Consider the following 19,001-nt stretch of genomic DNA (forward strand, 5'->3'; position numbering starts at 1 on the left):
CGTATGAGCCCTGCTGTGGGCACCGCGGCCTGTCCTGTCTTCACATGCAGCCTTTCTTAATGAGCCCTCTGTGTGACCTCACCCTTATCTCGTGTGTGTGTGCATGTGCTGCTTGGACGGGATGCGTGTGGAGCCCAGCAGTCCTGTGTGGCTGGTGTCCAGTGCCCTGGGGTCTCTGCACCAGCCCCAGCACTGTGACCTCTGGCCCTGGGGTGTACCCAGTTCCACCATGGAGCCAGGGAGGTGAGTGGCCAGATGGTTTGTTGTGCATCACCTTCCCTGTGTGTGCACAGTGTGGGGTTTTTTTGCCTAGGTAATTGTTTTAATTTAAATAACTTCTATTTTGCTGCACAGATATCTGTTTTAAGTATATTTTAAAAGTGGAATTCTTGAGTTACAGCTTTTTGAGTATATTGAATTCCAGTTACAAAAAGGCATGAAAATAATTTAGAAAAGAATCTGTAGGCAAATATATTTTGCTAGACGTTGTCCAAATTAAAACTGATCACTTAGAGGTCACTTATTTGCAAACAGAGATTTTATATATATATGTATTTTTAAGGTTCAATACTACTGCTTAGCTACTGCAATTGTGAAGGCATCTTAGAAGCATACACAGAAAGTGGTGAATGCTTGTTCTTTGTATGAACATTAGTCTCATCTACCAGAGGCATCTGAAAGATTCAGAAGACAAGTTTGATTCCTATTTTGGTGTTTGGAATCAGAAGTTTGGTGTAGATTTTTAGGCAGACTTGCAACTTGAAAGTAGAAGTATGAGAACTTGGTGTAAAACGCTGTTTGGGAATGCAAGTGAAAGGAACAACCAACTCTGTTTTTCTGTTTAAGGACCTCCTCCTTTTATTTACACAAATGAAAACTGTAGTTTAAGATGCTTTGCATCTTTGGGGAAAGAGTTGTACTTTATTGGCCATAATTATCTCATATTAGTTCATTTCCTACAGTCCATATTGCTTGACTTCTCGTATACTTTGAAGTCCAACATTGCTATTTATGTAGTCCCCAGATTTGATATTAATATAGTTGCCTGGAATTTTTTTTTTTTTGAGACTCCTATTACAGTGTTTTATCTGTGCTACTTGAGGTCAACGGTAGAATGCAGCATGGCAGTTCTTGTATTGCTTTTATTTTTCATGTGTTCAGACAGTGGGTTCTGGAGTGGAAAATTCTTGGTCATTTGTTAACAGCAGGGGAGATTATAATTCTGATGGAAGAGAAGGTTGAAGCTCAGGAAGAGACTTTTATTGCCTTTGCTTCTGGATTCTGGGGCACCTGTGGGATTTTTTTTGACAAGAATGGCATCTGTCTCTAAATAGAGTCAATAGCATGGTTGCACAGTGGAAAAGAGGTAGTTATATTCAGAAGCAGCTGGGAGATCATTACTTGGAAGCAAATGGCTTTCGTATCACTAACATTGAAAACTAGGTTTTATGTAGTTCTGGATGAGTTTTATTGAAAGACATAGACAGGTTGGTGATTTTTTTTTTTAGGGTTTTTTTTTTTTTTTCTTTTTTAGATCATGTATCAGTATTCCCCAATGAAAATGTATACTAATAAGTAGAAAAATGTGCACCTGCGTGCTAAGCTAGCAGAACTAAAATGGGCTGCAGGACAAAGCAAATATCTGATTCACCATGACAGCATTGCCTTCACCAAAAAAAGGGAGGCAACACAGCACAAGCATGAAGGCTGGGCTTATGTGTTTTCATGCTACTGTAACCCATAAATATAGGGGAAAGGTGTACCTTATATTCCTCATATTACTCTCTTTCCTGATAATTTGGATTTGATAGACATTAGAATATTTGATGTATTCATGTTTCTGAAATATAATTTGGATATTCTTCAGGAATAAGGGAGCTATCCAAATTTTTGTTAGAATAGTAATAAATAGATGACAACTTGCAGTTGATTAACTTGAAGGTGTTTCAGTGCAGTCTGCAGTAAGTGCTTCCTTCTAGCTGCACAGTAATCTTGAAACGCAGTTGTAATTTACTCACCTGGAGATGCTTTGTTTGTTTCTCACTGGCACAGAGCGAAGACGGTCCCAGCCCCAAGCGACAACGCCTTTCCCATTCAGTCTTCGACTACGCGGCGGCATCACCAGCCTCGTCACCACCAATGCGACCATGGGATATGACATCAAATAGGCAGCCTCCTTTGGCTCGGCCCAACCAACACCACTTCTCAGGGGAACGATGCAACACACCTGCACGAAACAGAAGGAGGTAAACAGGCTGTACAGACAGATAAACGCTTTTGATTCTTCATCTTGGCTCAAGAGAGGTGTTTAATACCATCAGTATTTCTGAGTAGATCACATGGTAAATACTTTTGTTTCCTTTGAGCTATAAATTGTTCTGAGCTGCAGTTTTATGCTGCTGGCTCGTGTCGAGATTTTTGTCCACCAATATCCAGCAACACCTGAGCATTCTCTGCAAACCTGCTCTCAGTCTGCTCATCATCCAGTCTGGGTTCGTGTTTTGGATTGCCCCAAGCTTGGGCCTGCTGGGCATTTTAAAAAAATTTCTTGAAACTTCTTGTTGGCTTGTGGACTTGTGGCATTTATATAATCTCTAATCTTTTTAATGTGTTTTCAGTCCTCCTGTTCGACGTCAGAGAACTAGGAGAGATCGTCTGTCTCGACATAATTCCATTAGTCTAGATGAAAACTATCACCATCTCTCCTATGGACAGCAGCAAGCAATAGAAGAGCCCCGAGCTTTTCGCCCACCGAATGTATCTCCTCGTATATTACGCCCAGCTGTTCACCCACCACAGCAGAATGCAGTGATGGTTGACATTCATGACCAGGTAAGAGGATTGGAGCTCAAACAGTGGGATGTTGAAGATGTCTTTTTTTTTTTTTCCCCAAATGTTCAAGTTACCCCTTGTTTCCAGGTTAGTTGGCAGTGGAAGTCACGTAACACTAAATTCTGTTAGACAGAGGGAGCTGTTTTTGGTGTATGAAGCAGAGTAGGCAGTGGGGACAAAAAATATCTGGTCCTAGTAAAGAAGATTGAAAGATAACAACTTTCCTATGCACGTATTTCCATAGTGCTGTATGCCTCTGGCCCAGGTCTTTCAAATACAGTTCTTTTGCTTCTGAGGTTAATTAACTTCTCTAAGATGTGATGCAGTAAATTTCTATTTCATATGAAGTACCTCTTCTTAGCATTGGTTATCTATAAGTTATTAAAATATATTGTTCAGAAGTAGAATTCATAATGCCAGTAATTGGTTGCTTACAAAACAGCAGTTGTGATAGTATTGTTGCGTAACCAGATAAGCCATCCAAACCTAATCAGCTCCTCCTTAAAGCGTATGGAAAAAAAAAGAGAGATCTGCAGTTGGTCCAGAAAGCAAATAATTTCTGAGCAGGAGACAGGAATAGGCACAGAGTTTATAGCTGAGGACCTGTAAAAGAAGTTGTTGTCTTTGGTTGTTCAAATCAGCAGGCTACAGTAGAAGTGCTTTGAATTCTACGTAATTATGAACTGCTTGTCTGGATGTGCATTTCTCAAACTGCACATACATAGAATTAAACTTTTAACAACCCTACTTAAAACATACTTGTATTCCATGCAGCAGCATACAACTGGGGAATTGTATTATGTATGCAGAACCACAGAGGGCAAGTGCAGTGGTGGAAGCTAACCACCATGCTAACCATCTCACAACCTTACATTCTGGTGAACAACTTTACTGCTGCAATATCTTAAAAAATCAAAACATGCTCTTGCTTTGTGTTGCAAGATTACATCATGACAAGCTTGGATAAGCAGTTCTTCCATTTGGCTGCCTGTATCTTCCAAGCAACATCTGTGATCAGACTCATTGAGGTCCTCCATTGGTGATATTTTATACTTCAGAGACAGAACCATTTTAAGAGGTTATTTTTAATTCTTATTTTGAGCATTTCTAAGTCACAGCCAGCATTACACTGTTTGCCTAACTCTTCTACCAGAGCTAGAACCATGTCAGCCTCTCTCCTGAGAGGGGTTTCTATCTACCATGATGCACAGGTTTAGCCTTTAGGTTCCATTCAGTGATCCATGTTCCTATTTTGACCTCTGTTTCTGACTACACAATGCCAGTTCAGTAAATCAGCAGTCTTTAATTTAGTTATTCTCACCTCTTAATGAGCTGTTTGAATGGTTTCCACTTTAGCAGAACAAGAATGAAGAATGAGCTTCCCTGAAATAATTACTGTTTGTAAATCTGTGCTTCCTGACAATAAGGCTTTTCAATTCTGCCAAAGAATCAGAGATTCCTTATTCAGTATTCAAAAAAAAAAAAAAAGACTTCAAAATTTATCCTTTTAAAAAGAGATCCCTCATTGCCCTGCCCAGAAAATACTCATCAGTAAGTAGTATATTGAGAAGAATATTTGAAAGAACAGGAATTACAGACATGTGCCTCTTTTTAAGCACTCATTATGACTGTGTTTTTTCCAGTATATGGGTAAAAGCTTTTTAATTTACTCAGCATGCTGTACAATGCTGTTAAGAGTTTACAATAAGTTCTTACTACTAATTTTCCTTTTGCTACAGATCCATCAGGGAACAGTTCCTGTCTCCTACACAGTGACAACAATGGCTCCACATGGGATACCACTTTGCACAGGCCAGCACATCCCAGCCTGCAGCACACAGCAGGTCCCAGGGTGTTCAGTGGTTTTCAGTGGGCAGCACCTTCCAGTTTGCAGTGTGCCTCCTCCAGTAAGTGAGCTCTATAGTTAATCCAGCTTCAATTTTAGACAGAGGAATGGCAGGTACCATGAAGCTTTACTGTTTATGTGCTTTAATTGAAATGAAAAATACCCTTCTTTTTTTCTTCCCCTGAGGTGAATTGCAGTGGTATGTTAATATGGACCTTAGAACTGGTGGGCAAATGTATGTTACTTATCTAATATTTGTATAGTGTGTGGCTGTTTATAGCATAAAGTCCTGATGGCTTTTAATTCAAACTGCAGTCTGGTTTATGATTTAATGTCAACACATGAGCTTTTTGCTTACTTTCATATATTTAGAAGAATGATTCTATGGTTTTTACTACTCAGCTTACCAAGAAAATATTACAGATAGCTTGTTTATGGATTGGTTATACACAAAGAAGGTTGGATAGTCTGAAACAACTTTTCTTCTGAAAAGAAGAAAAAGATCAGTAAAAGCTGAAAGGCTGAGCTGAAAATACTCTTGACAAAATTATTCTTTAATAACGATGTTTCTCTTAGCCTTTCTGGGAGTGAAGTGAAGTGCCTTGATGGACTCACTTTTCTCACCTTTAAAATTGAAAGAATGTTGGTTGTTGTCTTAGAAAAGTTCATGTATCAACTCAGAGAGGCATGATTCCAGAGATTCTAGTTCGTAGCGTTTCTGTGCTATGCTATTCTGTAGAGAGTTCCCCACTAAGTCCCAACAAGTACTAGCACTGAAGAAGTAGAGGAGATTACTCCAAGAACTTTCAACTGTATGAAGGAAAGTTGTGGAACCTGCTGAAAGAATTGCAGGGTTTTTTTTTGTTTTACTATTTTCCAATATAAATCTGTAATATCAGACATACCAGCGTCATGTACTTGGTACATACATGTATAATGTTGCTGTATACATTGGACTCTTCCAGCTGTGCATTTGCCAGCAGTATGTCACCTATATTTTCCTCTATTGCATGTTCTGTGACCAGAGGACATAAACAAGACTGTGGCACTGAAAAAAAACCTTTGTTGTGATCACCTGTTTCTTTATTTAAGCTGCCTGTTGAAGATTAAGGGTAGTGTGTGTTTAGGTTGTCCAGAAGCCATTTATCCTCCTGCAGCAAGACCTCAGGCATACTGCTTGCCAGTCTGAAATATGTGTACATTATTTCCCTTTACCTTTCAAACTGTTGAAAATCTGTTACATGAGTTTCTATTCCTGAGATAAAGAGGGCTTTTTCCTTCTACTTGTAGTGTGTTTAGTGTAGAGGAAAACTATCTCGGAGTGAGTACTCAACAATTGAAACAACAGCTGGATATCAAAATCAGCAAAGCAAGAAAGCAACATGACTGGAGTCAGGTTCTTCCTTCTCATTCATGAAATTGTGGAAGGCAATAGTAGTCATTTTTTTTCTTAAGACAGAAAAAAATCCAGTTCTGCAGCTTCTTTTGTACAGAGTGACCCATTTCATTAAGTCTTTTGGTGTTGGGAAAGCCAAAATCAGGCACAGGTCTTAAGATGGAGTAGGCATCAAACAGGGACAGAATCCCCTACCTTGGCCCATTACCTGTACTTTTAGTAATGCAGCCCAGTATGCAGTAAGTTGTCTTGACTGCAAGAATATGCTACTGTCCTTGTTGTACTCCTGTTTGATTTGCCCACTAGGATCAGATTTTTTTCCCTGTAAGTCCACTCCAAAGCCAGTCACAAAATCTTACTCCATCAGATTCTTCTGTTCCAGTTCCAGATTTCATATTTTGCCATAATACTGTTCTTGTCATACAATTTCTCTATCCTATAGGAGTACATCTGAAAGGCAGCCCTGCCCTCTAGGACATTTCCTTACCCAACTTCACTTGTGAACTTCCCAGTATCATTTTGTCACTTTAACAAAATTTGTCTCATTTATTGTGTATGTAACTATAAAATAATCTAATGTCATTTATGAAATACAGTCATTGATTCTAAAACCTGTAGAATCATATGTTCAAACAACGGAAGTTTTCCAGAAACTTGAATGAATAAACAATAGGTTTCATTTATTTCCTCTTAAAAGATCATGCAACCTCATTGGCTCTGACTTAGCACAGATTGTTCCTAGCATATTAACTGCAAGTAGCTACAATATCTTCACTGCATGAAATCTTGGAGTCAGACATATTTTAAGATGTTCCCCAGACGTATTTCCTATTCTATAGGGGTGTGGTGTTGCACCTGTGAATTTAGCTTCAGAGAATAGTTTTGAGTTTAGTAAAATACAGTAACAATTTTATTTTAATAGCAAAAATACTTTTTATAAAAAAAGCTAGGAACTGCGGGTGAAGGGTGGTCTGCATCTAAAAACGTCAAATTAATCTGTTACTGATTCAGTGTAGAAAGATTTACATTTGGTGATGATTACAATAAATGAGGCAATGATTCCACCTTCGCTAATGTAAGCTAATCTTAAACTGGACCTTATTTCCACTTTGCTGTTGTAGTCAGCATGCACAGTATGTGTTGTGTAACAAGACAAAAATAGTGAGAGATCAGAACTGATTGTTCTGCATTACTTTGTACAATTTGATAGGTTTGCAGGTAGGGTGATGGAATTTTAAATATAAAACTCTTAATAAGCATCTTTTTTCATTTAAAACAAAGATATACTGTTGTTTTCAGCTAACAAGTGTGTTATAAATTGCTCTTTTAATGAGCAAAAATTTAGCACAGATGTCTGGCATTCGGATGACAGATCAAAGAACAGGAAAAAGAATAAAGGATTTTATGTTCCTCCATATCTATAATTGGAAGTAAAACCGAGCTCTTCCAGGAAGCACATTCCTGTTTACCTGCAGTGCATTCATCGCTTCTGTGTTGTATAAGTAGTTCCAAAGATTAGAGAGAAAAAGCTGTTTCTGCAGTAAGTATATCTCAGCCTCATTCAAAGCATAAGACTACCATCGAAGTGGAGAACTGAGTTAAGAAAGATGTTTTGAGGCAGTCTGATGGCTAGCAGTCCCTCAGCTACATTTATATCTTTAAATGCTTGAAACACTTGTTTAGGAATGTCATTTTGAAGATAAAACATGCAAGGAAGCTAGTACGGTACATATACCTACTCTTTACTCAGGAGTCCATCTACTAGTGAAAATCCTATTGAAAATCCCAGCTCCCATTGAATTTATTGCTAGGAGATATCACACCATGGTTTGAGTCTGTGGTATGCTAGTCACTTTGCATTTCAGTTAATATTTTTGTGTATTTAGGAAGTTTTTCCAAGGGATCAAGAGAAATGCTTTCTCTTAATTATATCTTTCCATGATAAATGGTGCACTGCTCTGTAGGAACTTTGTGCTAGAGACTAAAAAAAGTGTTTTCATTTTATTTCAGATGCTTCAAGCGTGCTCAGTTCAGCACCTACCAGTACCGTATGCAGCATTTCCACCCCTTATTTCTAGCGACCCATTCCTTTTGCACCCTCCTCATCTGTCTCCGCACCATCCTCCTCACTTGCCTCCCCCAGGACAGTTTGTTCCTTTCCAAGCACAGCAGTCACGTTCGGTAAGTAGTACTTCTTTCTCTCTCTCTCCTTAGAACTGGTGTGGCTGGAGGTGCAAGTGGTACTGATAACTAATTCAGGAAACTGATTTTGTTGAAAGTAACAGGATTTTGCACATTTGCTTCCTTAGCAAGTCCTTCAACTACTTAGTGTGAAGATGAAGAAATAATTTTAAAATTCACTACTTCTTTTCGAATTTCATCAGTTGCTATCAATGCAGTTTCTCCCTAAGACTTCACTTTTTGTCGAAAGATGTATATCCTTACCACTGTCTTCAGATTCTTCTTTTTCAGAAAGCCATAGGGAAGTTAATCTTGTTATATACTTCCTCTGTGTTACTTCTCAGTTAGTTTTTAAATGGACAGTGTTTTCACTAAAACATGATGACCTAAAAGCTTCCAAACATACTCAAGAGTTTGTAGTCTCTCCCTTTCTTCTATTCATTACTTGCAAAAGTTTTTTGCTCAAGCAGATTTGTCTTAGCAATGGGGACTGTGCAAACACAGGGAAATGTGACTGACTGAATCTGAGGAGCAAAATTAGATTTTTATTTTCTGGCATACAGTTTTTACTGTAGGGTTCTCTCTAGCCCATATGGGTTATCTCCCATTCATTTGTTTGCCCCTGTTCCTAGAAGATGCCAATATGTTATTAACGCAGAAATGGAAAACAGTTTTGTTGTTACTAGAAGATTTCTATAGACCTGCACTGCCGTACCTAAGGTATGGCTAACTGATGCAATAGCTCTGTTAAAGTAATGGGAGAACATCTGGAAAAATAGTTTTCAGTGGTAATCTTTGTAAGGCGTTCTTTCAGAAAATGTGTGAACTTTGATTTTAGCTTCAGTTGCTTACATAGGTTATTGACTGGATTTGACTTTCAGCTCTGGCAAATAGCCAGTATTTCAGTGCTTTGAGAATACGTTGGCTTAAAAGTTTGTACTGCATGAAAGGGAAACAGAATTTTGCTTTGCTGCCAGAATACGGATTTCTTTGCTGAGTTTCCTTAAATGAGGAATTTAGCATTAGAAACAGAAAGATGTGTTAATGAAACAGTGACTGCTCTTGAGTGTTTCTTGGGAACTGTTGAACCTGACATATCAGAGAATTTTAGGGGTTGGACCTCTGGAGATCATTCAGTCCAACCCAATGTTAAAGCAGATTCCCTAGAGTAGGTTGCGCAGGAAAGCATCCAAGTGAGTATTGAACTTCATTTCCAGAGAGGGAGACTCCGCCGCCTCTATGGGTGGCACATCGCCCTCAAATCATGGAATCATAAAGGCTAGAAAAGATCGTCAAGATGATCTAGTCCAACCATCAACCTATCACCACCATGCCCACAGTAATGCCAGTGTCACATCCATATACAGTTCTTGAGCACCTCCAAAGGTGGTGACTCCGCCACCTCCCTGAGCAACCTGTTTGAATATCTCACCACTTTTACTGTGAAGAAATTTTTCCTAATATCCAACCTGAACTTACCCTGATGCAACTTAACGCTGTTACCTTTCATCCTATTGTAAGTCTCCTAAGACAGTAGGCCAACCCCTACCTTGCTACAGCATCCTTTCAGGAAATTGGTGAGAGTGATAAGGTCTTCCCTGCCTGCTCATGGCCAGCTTGTTGTCCACCAGGACACTCAAGTCCTTCTCTGCACAACTGTGGACGTACTACAGTTAACTAGATTACAGTATTGAGCTGGAATCTCATGGTTGTCTGTTCTTGATAGGATTGCTTGCACTATCCTCCTAGGAGAGATCTTGCTTGATTACTGTATCATTCGCAGTTTAACGGAATCACTGTGTTCACTCTCCTCTTTTCAGACTGTCTAAACCAATTTCAGTTCTTGTCTTTGGTTTGTTTTTTTCCTCTCTTTCGTAGTTGTTAAATGAAAGCAGCCTGGCAAGAAGGAGAGCAAATATTTGTCCTACAAAATGCAACAGACAGGAAATTATAGCTATTCCAATATTTGCTAGATGACATAAATTCCTGGTCATTTAGCATGACTAGCTCGAAAAATTGAATTAATACCAAAAGTATGTTGTCTTCACTTTTTGGTAATGTTAATGATGCAGGAGTTGGTCATACTGTTATTCTGTGAATGAGAGTATTATTTTACTTATAGTTTTTTTTATCCTGTAGAATTGACTACAGCAGCTCAGAGTATACATGAGATTGCAGTTCTTTAGTGGGAAAATATTATATCTCATTATTGCAGCAAATATATGTATGTTTGGGTGTTTTTTTTTTTTAGCCATTTCAAAGGATAGAAAATGAAGTAGAACTACTTGGAGAACATCTTCCTGTAGGAGGTTTTACGTATCCTCCCTCAGCTCATCCACCAACGTTGCCTCCCTCAGCCCCTCTCCAGTTCTTAACTCATGATCCTTTACACCAGGAAGTGTCATTTGGCGTTGTAAGTATTGTTTTACATGCTATACTCTCAGTCATGCTGTTAGCTGTCTTGCGTTCAAATATGTAGTATATTTTGTCAGAAACTTGCACTTCTTGCAGTTGTGGTCCATTAATGACTACATACTGCAATATTTTAAGTTCATTTTACTCAAGCTAACTATAGCCAGTATTGTTGATATCAGTAAATGATTTCTGATAACATTATCGAGAGAGACAGTGATAGTAGTTACTTTGAAAACATCTGCATGTTGACAAGATTGCTACTATAGAAACTAGTTAGTGTTTAGAAAAGCTGTTGCCATGTATGCTGTTGCTAGTTTGTCATCCGTACTTTGATTTTCTACAAGTCAGAAAACCAAGAATTTTTAAGAACATTGATTTGTTGTTTTTTTTTTTTCTTCCTGGAATGTTTGAGATACACAGACAAGCAGTTGTATAGATCAGTTCCACACTACAGGCTATATTATATTACAGAAGTAGTCAGAGTGTTTTTAAGACAACTTTCTGTATGACTGTAGGCAGTTCAACTGCAAGATCATGAAACAATTAAACATGGTGCAAGATTAAATCTGTGCTGTAATTTGTGTTTCCAGTATCTCTACTACCTCTAGGGTCTTTGCGGTGCACTTTGGTCTGTTGGGTTTGATTTTTTTGTTGTTGTTGAAAAAGCCTTTCCCCTGTGTGTAATGCTTGAAGAAATAATGTTACTCGGTTTTTTTTGTTTTTTTTTTTTTAGTATTTGACCTATGCATCAAGTTGTCATAAAGTTTTAGAAGCACAGTGGTGCTTGAGCCTTTAAATGAAAATGAAACTTTAGAACCTGCAACAACAGAACATAGAGCTAGGTTTTCTTTATTAGTCACCTTGAAATCATGCGCCATAGTTAATGTGAATGGTCTTCCCAGGAAATTTTCAGTCACTATGATACACTTTCAAATACACTTACAAAACTTCTGTATGTTGCCTGGATTTTATTACAACAACTTCAAAGATGTTTGTGAATTTCTAAGTTCAGTCCTTAAAAACAGATAGCAAATAAGTAGCACATTTATGCAGGTCACATGTTATTTTTCCTCTGTGGTGCCTTAATTCTGGGTTGTGTACTGCTGAGGGGTGGAATAAGGGTGTAATCTTGATCTTTTGTAAAGGAATTCTAACTATTTTTAAAATTTTTCCAGTGATTCAAAATGATTTTAAGAAAAGCTTGGTATTCTTTAAACTATCACTAGTGTTCTAGTTATATTAAAATTATAGTGGAATGGCTACATCTCTGATTTTCTTTAGGTCAGTTAACTGAAATCTGAGCACAGCACTTTTTAATGATATTCTGGATCACAGAATTCTCAAAGCTGTAAAGCTAGTGTTTACTCTGTCTAGTGTGAGGTCTTTTCTTTCAAGAAAAAGACCCAATTTTTCCACATTGTGTTCATGTTAATATGTAAATCTAATGTAAAACTGTGGCTATCTATTAGGTATATTTATCTTGTAAATTTAAGGGTCTTTAGATTAGATATTGGTGGTGTTGAGCTTTTCTGTGTTCAAACGTGGAAGAATAAATACTGGTTAATAAAAATTTTGAGTGTTCTTTGTTCCAAAGAAGTAAATGCCTCAAAGCTTTCAAATATTAATGCAATAATGGTTCATCAATTTCAACTTTAAAAATTAATAGACACTTCTTGTATCTTAACTATTTCTGGGGGGGAAAAAAAGTTATTATTATATGGAAAATTTCTACCATTTATGTCCCTGTTCTTTTAGATAAAACAAGGGATTACAAAAAATAATACTGAAAACTCAAACATCTAAGTGAAGGGCTTGGCATGCAAATGAAAAACAATTAAAGCCCTGTTTTATCCTTGTCAATTGAAGCTGTAGGCTTGAGAGCCTCTGTAAGCATTGTCCATATGCAGAAACTGTACAAACTTGCTCTACAGATAGCATAGCTTTATTTTCAGTGTAATTGTATGCTGCTGCTTCTTTAATTCTGGATCAGAGATTTTGCTGTAGTGCATAGTGATGATGCTCCCTACTCCGTAGTAATCTTACACCAGTTAAAGAATTTATGAAGAGAACAGCTACAGACCTTTAAGGGGGGTTGTTATTATTGTTTTTTGTTTGTAGTTTCAAAGATTTTTCTTCGTCCTGTGCACAAGCCTGCATAATAGCACTGAGCCTAAAAGCTGAATTGTTACAGAAGACTTTTACAAAAGAGACAGTAGTTCAGGTCTTATCTTCTTCCCAAAGCCTCATGCACATGTGAACTATGCAGAAAATGTCTTGCAAGGACTTCTGCTGTGTGTTACTACTTTTTCACATGGAATGGTGTGATTCTATTACTGACAGGAATTTTAGCTTCAAATTGTTAGGAGAGGCTGAGGCTATTTGAACATAATCAGTGTCCAAAATAGCTGGATTTCTTTAAACGACGCTGCATTGAAAGTGGTCTTTGATATTCAGATTCCAGTTTGGTTAGGAAAACCAAATACTGAATCACAGGATAACAAAGTGGTTGAGGTTGGAAAAGGGCCCCTGGAGGTCCTCTGGTCAAATCCTCTGTCCTCAAGCAAGGACACCTAGAACTATTTGTCCAGCACCATGTCCAGGTGGCTTTTGAAGATCTCCAGGGAGGAGACTCTACAAACCTCTCTGGGCAGCCTGTTCCAGTGCTCTGTCACCTGCACAGTGAAGAAGTGCTTCTAGATGCGCTCCCGTGTTCCAGATTGTGCCCGTTGCCTCTTGTACTGGCACTGGGCACCACTGAAAAAGAGCCTGGCTCCATCCTCTTTGCACCCTCCCTTCAGGTATTTGTACCTATTGATGAAATTCCCTCCAAGTCCTCTCTTCTCCAGTCTGAACAGCTCTCTCAACCTCTCAACCTCATAGAAGAGGTACTGCAGTCCATCATCTTGGTGGCCCTGTGCTGTACTCTCTCAGTACCTTCCTTTCTCTGTTTTGTACCTGGAAGCCCAGAGCTGGGCGCAAGTACCAGTCCCAAAGGTTTCAGAGGAAGCTTATTTTCTTCTCTCTTGCAGCCTTACCCACCGTTTATGCCTCGAAGACTCACAGGGCGCAGCAGATACAGATCACAGCAGCCAATACCTCCACACCCTTACCATCCTAGTCTACTACCTTATGTGCTGTAAGTTCAAAGTATATTTGCTTCCGTGTAGGTTATTACAAAGTAATGTGAGTTAACCAGTCCTCTCAACCTGTAGTTTTTATGGTTGGAGTCTAATAGAGAGTAGACAGTTCTGCTGCACCAGATCGGAGAAAAACTTCCATATCTATGTAAAATTTCCAACCTGCTGTGGATAACGTATGCACTTGCACAAGGGAAAATACAAGTGCAGTTTTGTCCAATGTAGTTTTGTGCCTGTGGTGTGTCTTTTTTCTGAACTGTGTGCATAAAGATGTTTGAGATAAGTAAATTCAAAACTTACTTCGTGGATGCTTTTATGGATTTAATGATTAAGCTGTAGTGTGAAGTCCTAAGAGTCTTTAATCAAAATAGTTTGGTTTTGTTCTTAACAGAATCATTATATTTTATCCACTTAAAGAAATAAAATATTTAAGTCCAGAGCCAAATCCAATCCATCATCAGTACTAGCTTTCCATAATGTGTGATAATCAAGAGGTTCGTTTTCGTAACAGTTCTAAGTCTTATTCTAAGTATCACTTAAGATATGCATGCAGTTTAAAAGGCAGCACTGCCAGGATCAGGAAGTGGCAGAACCAGCTTCTCTCTTGATTCTTTCACTTCAAGCATCAGTTCTTGATTTCAAGCATAAGATTTCCATCAGTTCTGAGAATATGTAATTCTGAAAGGGATCAGTAAGATAGCTTTGGCAGTGCCACAGGTTTCTGATATTTCCTTCAGCGAGATGCTGAGCCTTATACTTTGTTTGCTCTCATGGTAGATCAATGTTCCCAGTTCCACCTGCAGTTGGACGAGCTTTCAGCATTGAGCTGGATGTGGAAGATGGAGAGGTAGAAAACTATGAGGTTGGTATGAAAACAACAACTATTTTTAAAGAATTGAATTGTAAATTATGTTTTCAGTCTTGTTTCTGGCTTTCAAGAAAGTGTAATAACTGCAAAGACAAAATCCAGAGATCATCCTCTTGTTTGTTTGTAGTACTGGATATTTGAAGTGCTTAACTTTTTGTCTCGTTTCTCCTCCCCCGACTAGTAATCATTAACTAGTTCAGTCTTTGTGTTCTTCATATTACTCTTCCTCTTTTGAATTGTAATTGATTTTAAGTGTCAAACAAAAATAAAGCACATTCAAAAGAGAAGTTACTTGAGTAACTACCGAATAGTGTTAATATCACAGGATGAATTGATTTAAGTGTAACAGTTATAAAGCCATTTTAGTGCCTTTTCTTCTTTACCCTCAGGAGGATACATTATTTCACATCTACAGATGCAGAACCATCCTTAATGTCCTAGGTACTCATGGGACAGTCCGAGCTGTTGTATCTTTGCTGGTTCTAGGACTGTAGGATTCCCTTGGGCTTCTCTTCAAATACTTTTTCTTTCAAATACTCTTATTTGGCATCTCTTCACCTGTGCTCCTCTGAGGAGCAATCTGTAGTAACAGCACATGTGCTAGTTTAACGGTGAGCATTACTGTAGTAACTTCTGTGCTAGTTCTGAAGCATCATCATCTTGTTTTGGAGACTTTGGGCCCTCAGATTGAAAATATTAGAAATGACTGTGATCGTAAATGGTTTGCAGATTTCAGCAACTCTTAATTTTTGTATGCTTTCATTCTCCATCAAGCTTGTTGTGGTATTTTTTCACTAAAAAAAATAGACGGAGTGTAAGTTATATGTGACAAAGAGCAATTAATTGCATGACTCCTTATTGCTATGTTTGACTCATAGAAAAAGGAGCATAGAAGTTCCAAAAAAAGTACTTAAACCTCAATGGTATGAATTCATTTTTGAGATTGATGATAAAATCTCCACCTCTCAATTGATCTAGCCCAAGGTGTGGAGTGGGAATCAGAATTTGTCCCCTGAACTCTTGTGTTTCTCTCACAGAACCAGACTCATAGTGTTTTAGTAGGAAGTAAATGTGTAGACTTTTTTTTTTCTGCTTACCCCCACTATTAATTTTATAGTGTGATGAAGTGGATCTTACAGAAACGACATACATACCAACCTGTGTATGCAAGCATAGGAGTAGTTTGAAGTTTCATTCTGGATTTTGAAATCCCAAAGAAATACCCTGCATAATTCAGAAAGATGTTTGGAAGAGGAGGATGCACAAATCTTCCTATTGAATCTTATTTTATAGGGGAGAGCTAAGGTTCTAAACATTTATTTATAAAGGGTGGTTTGTGTGCCAGGTTATGTAGTGCTGTGTAACAGCATCTCCACATCTCATGGAACCAGAATTTGTTTAAGCAGCGAATTTTTAAATGTCTGATGTCCATGTTTTGCAGGCCCTGCTGAATTTGGCAGAACGCCTGGGAGAAGCCAAACCACGAGGACTGACGAAGGCAGACATTGAACAACTCCCATCCTATAGGTTCAATCCAAACAACCACCAGTCAGAACAGACACTGTAAGTACACATCTCTCTTTCAAAATTACATCGTTTATCTGGCTGTATTTTCATTTCTTTAGACTGCAGCCTCCACTGCACTATAGGAACTAAAAGCAGTGATTATCAGTAAACAGTTTTATTAATTAAAGACAGAACTCATTTAGTATTCTCAGTTTACATCACTACACTGCTCATCGTCAAACACAAACACAGGTAACTGTTGTAACTGCTGCGATGCTGCAGTTGTATCAGCAAGGTTGTGTGTGACATATATGTTTGGTGTTCTTAAATAGCAGATACATTTGAACTTTGCTGTCTTTTTTAGGTGCGTGGTGTGCATGTGTGATTTTGAGTCAAGGCAGCTACTTAGAGTCTTACCCTGTAACCACGAGTTCCATGCCAAGTGTGTTGATAAATGGCTTAAGGTAAAAAAATAAAGTTTTAGAGGGAATTCATTATGTATGGATTTTGAGGTGGGATGGTTATTGTTTTGGGATTTGGTTATTTTGCTGTTCTTCATTTCCTCTTATTTCACTTTTGTCCAATTTTAGAGTAGAAATGCCAGCAGACTTGAGAGCACTATATAGCTATGTTATTTTTTTAATGATTGATTCAGTATGTTTCTTTACAATCCTTGGCATAAGGAAAAAGGAACATAAAGAGAATAGTTTTCATGGTCAGATCTGTCTGTTTTCCATTTCCACAAAACAATGGAATTCAACTGTGAATTCAGCTTTAAATTCACAAATACACAAATCAAAAAAGAAATGATATGGTAACATAAGAAGTACAAATTAGAGCTTCTCTGTTGACAGTGAATTTGTTTTCAATATCGTGTAGCAAAGAGCAGATCATACTTCCTTCCTGTTTTGCTGTCAGTGTTAGGTTTTGAGGCACATCAAATATGTTGTGTGTGTGTCTGAGTTAATATGTACGTATTTATGTAAATGTAATATATGCCAGTAAGATTTAACCTGTAATTATGGTTTTACATTATTAAAATGTGATCTTTCAAAACAACTTGAGGAGAAATGAAAGGATCTAGAAGCTGGATAGCTCAGTAAGGTGACAAAATATAGGAACTAGGCATGAAGAACAGGAGATGTAAATAAGTGGATGACAGCATGCAGAACGTCTCTACAAATTGCATTAGCCAGACATATTGCCAACAGGGTGTGGATTCCTGTCTTGTTGCACCTTTTTTTCTGTGTTTTATTCTCTTCAGCTTTAATTTAATCTGTGTGCACAAAATTGAAACTGCGATGATTGTGTTAAAAAAATATACTGGAAACAGTCTGTGGAGAGACATATAAATGCAATCTGCTGGAAAAAGAAATTAAAAAGCCCTTGGCTGTTTAGTTCATAGCAGCAAGAAAATGCCTATCTTTGGCATACACTGAAATATTTGTGCTAAGAATGAAAAATCAAATTAATACTGACAGCATTCTTTCAGCTATCTTTTGGTAGAACTATTGTCCTTTAGTATTTGAATCCACATACATACATGACAACCAGCAAGAGGAGTATAAACATCTAGTTGTTTTATTTTCAGATTTAGTAAATAGAATAATCATAATAAAGAAAAACTAAAGAAGATGTAGGCTGTTGAAAGTGGCTTTCTTCACTGTCCCCTATCTCTGTGCTCAGGAAGTGTTCGCACCAGATTCGTAAAACCTTTTTGATGCATAAAACTTCTTAAATGGTTTATGCAGTTGGCAAAGTAACCACAGATAGATAGTACTCAGTTTATTTTGTGGAAAAAATTTTTTTCATTGGACTTCACACAGCCTTTGATACAGAGGACTTTGTAAGCTCACCTACATTAAGTTAGTTACATAGATTTTAAAGAGAAAGCTCTTCCCAGGCTGTTAGTGCAGAAAATGTGCATCTCATGCAGGGAGCCACTGATCTGCAGATTACTAAGAGTTGGGAAAATACAGCAGGGAAGTATAATGCATGCTTGTTATGTTCCTTGTGCTCTTTGTTATGTGTTTTTGGTCGCAAGAGTCAGGCAGTTGAATGAATCTTTTTTGGGACTCAGTGTGGCAGTTCTGAAGTTGCATTCAGTACTTTGAGTTGGTAGTGAACTAGCAATTGAATTCAGATCAGCAAACTAAAAAAACCCAGAACCTATTTTAGCCTTTATTTTACAATCTTAAATGTTCTGTATTAATGGTAAAACTATTATGACCTAATCCAGATGCCTCTCCCAAGTTAGGAACCACTTATTTTCAAGTAGGTCTGAGTGTGGTATTGTCTAACTTATCAGAGAAAAAGGTTGTAACCTTAAGCATGAGCTTAAGCAGAATGAGATGAAAGGTGTGCAATGTAAACTTAAGGGGGGTGCAGCTGCATCCACCAAAAATGGCTTGTATTGGCCTAACATGTCTATCTCATTTTGCATCCAATTTTAAGACAAGGATAAAGCATCATAAAGCATCATTGCTAAATCAGTCTGTTTATACCACATAGGTTTAGTTGCACTATAGGAAGATGCTGTGTAAAATAAAGATTATTTTGCTCTGCAAACCAGAGCAAATGACCTGTATAACTTCAACCTATTTTAGCTAAAGCCTGTACCTACAGTTGAAGCAGCCACCAACTGGAAGTGAGGGCAACTACAGGATATTGTGGCTTATAACTTTTTGTTTTTGTCCATTTCCTTATGCATGTATTTTATACATTGAGAGTATAGATGTGTTCATGTCCGTGTAATTCACAACATCCGATCAATATCATACTGATAAATACGCAACAAAAATAATACTTCTAGCTTTTAGT

At 37.9% G+C, this 19,001-nt stretch overlaps 1 protein-coding gene across 3 annotated transcripts in view; it reads left to right on the forward strand.

The window, feature by feature from the left end:
- RNF38 (ring finger protein 38) overlaps nt 1-19,001 on the forward strand; it is an 82,950-nt gene that overhangs the window by 58,960 nt on the left and 4,989 nt on the right. For all 3 annotated transcript variants that reach the window (XM_042864911.1, XM_042864910.1, XM_042864912.1), the window contains 9 exons: nt 2,053-2,246; nt 2,619-2,832; nt 4,572-4,739; nt 8,085-8,255; nt 10,507-10,668; nt 13,700-13,806; nt 14,585-14,669; nt 16,117-16,238; nt 16,546-16,645. In XM_042864911.1, coding sequence (XP_042720845.1) covers nt 2,140-2,246; nt 2,619-2,832; nt 4,572-4,739; nt 8,085-8,255; nt 10,507-10,668; nt 13,700-13,806; nt 14,585-14,669; nt 16,117-16,238; nt 16,546-16,645 — 1,236 coding nt within the window. In that variant the 5' untranslated portion in view covers nt 2,053-2,139. The remainder of the gene's footprint in view (nt 1-2,052; nt 2,247-2,618; nt 2,833-4,571; nt 4,740-8,084; nt 8,256-10,506; nt 10,669-13,699; nt 13,807-14,584; nt 14,670-16,116; nt 16,239-16,545; nt 16,646-19,001) is intronic.

Source organism: Lagopus leucura, unplaced genomic scaffold (genome assembly GCF_019238085.1).
Source record: "Lagopus leucura isolate 7727_CA_CO unplaced genomic scaffold, USGS_WTPT01 Super-Scaffold_774, whole genome shotgun sequence".
Taxonomy (NCBI): domain Eukaryota; kingdom Metazoa; phylum Chordata; class Aves; order Galliformes; family Phasianidae; genus Lagopus; species Lagopus leucura.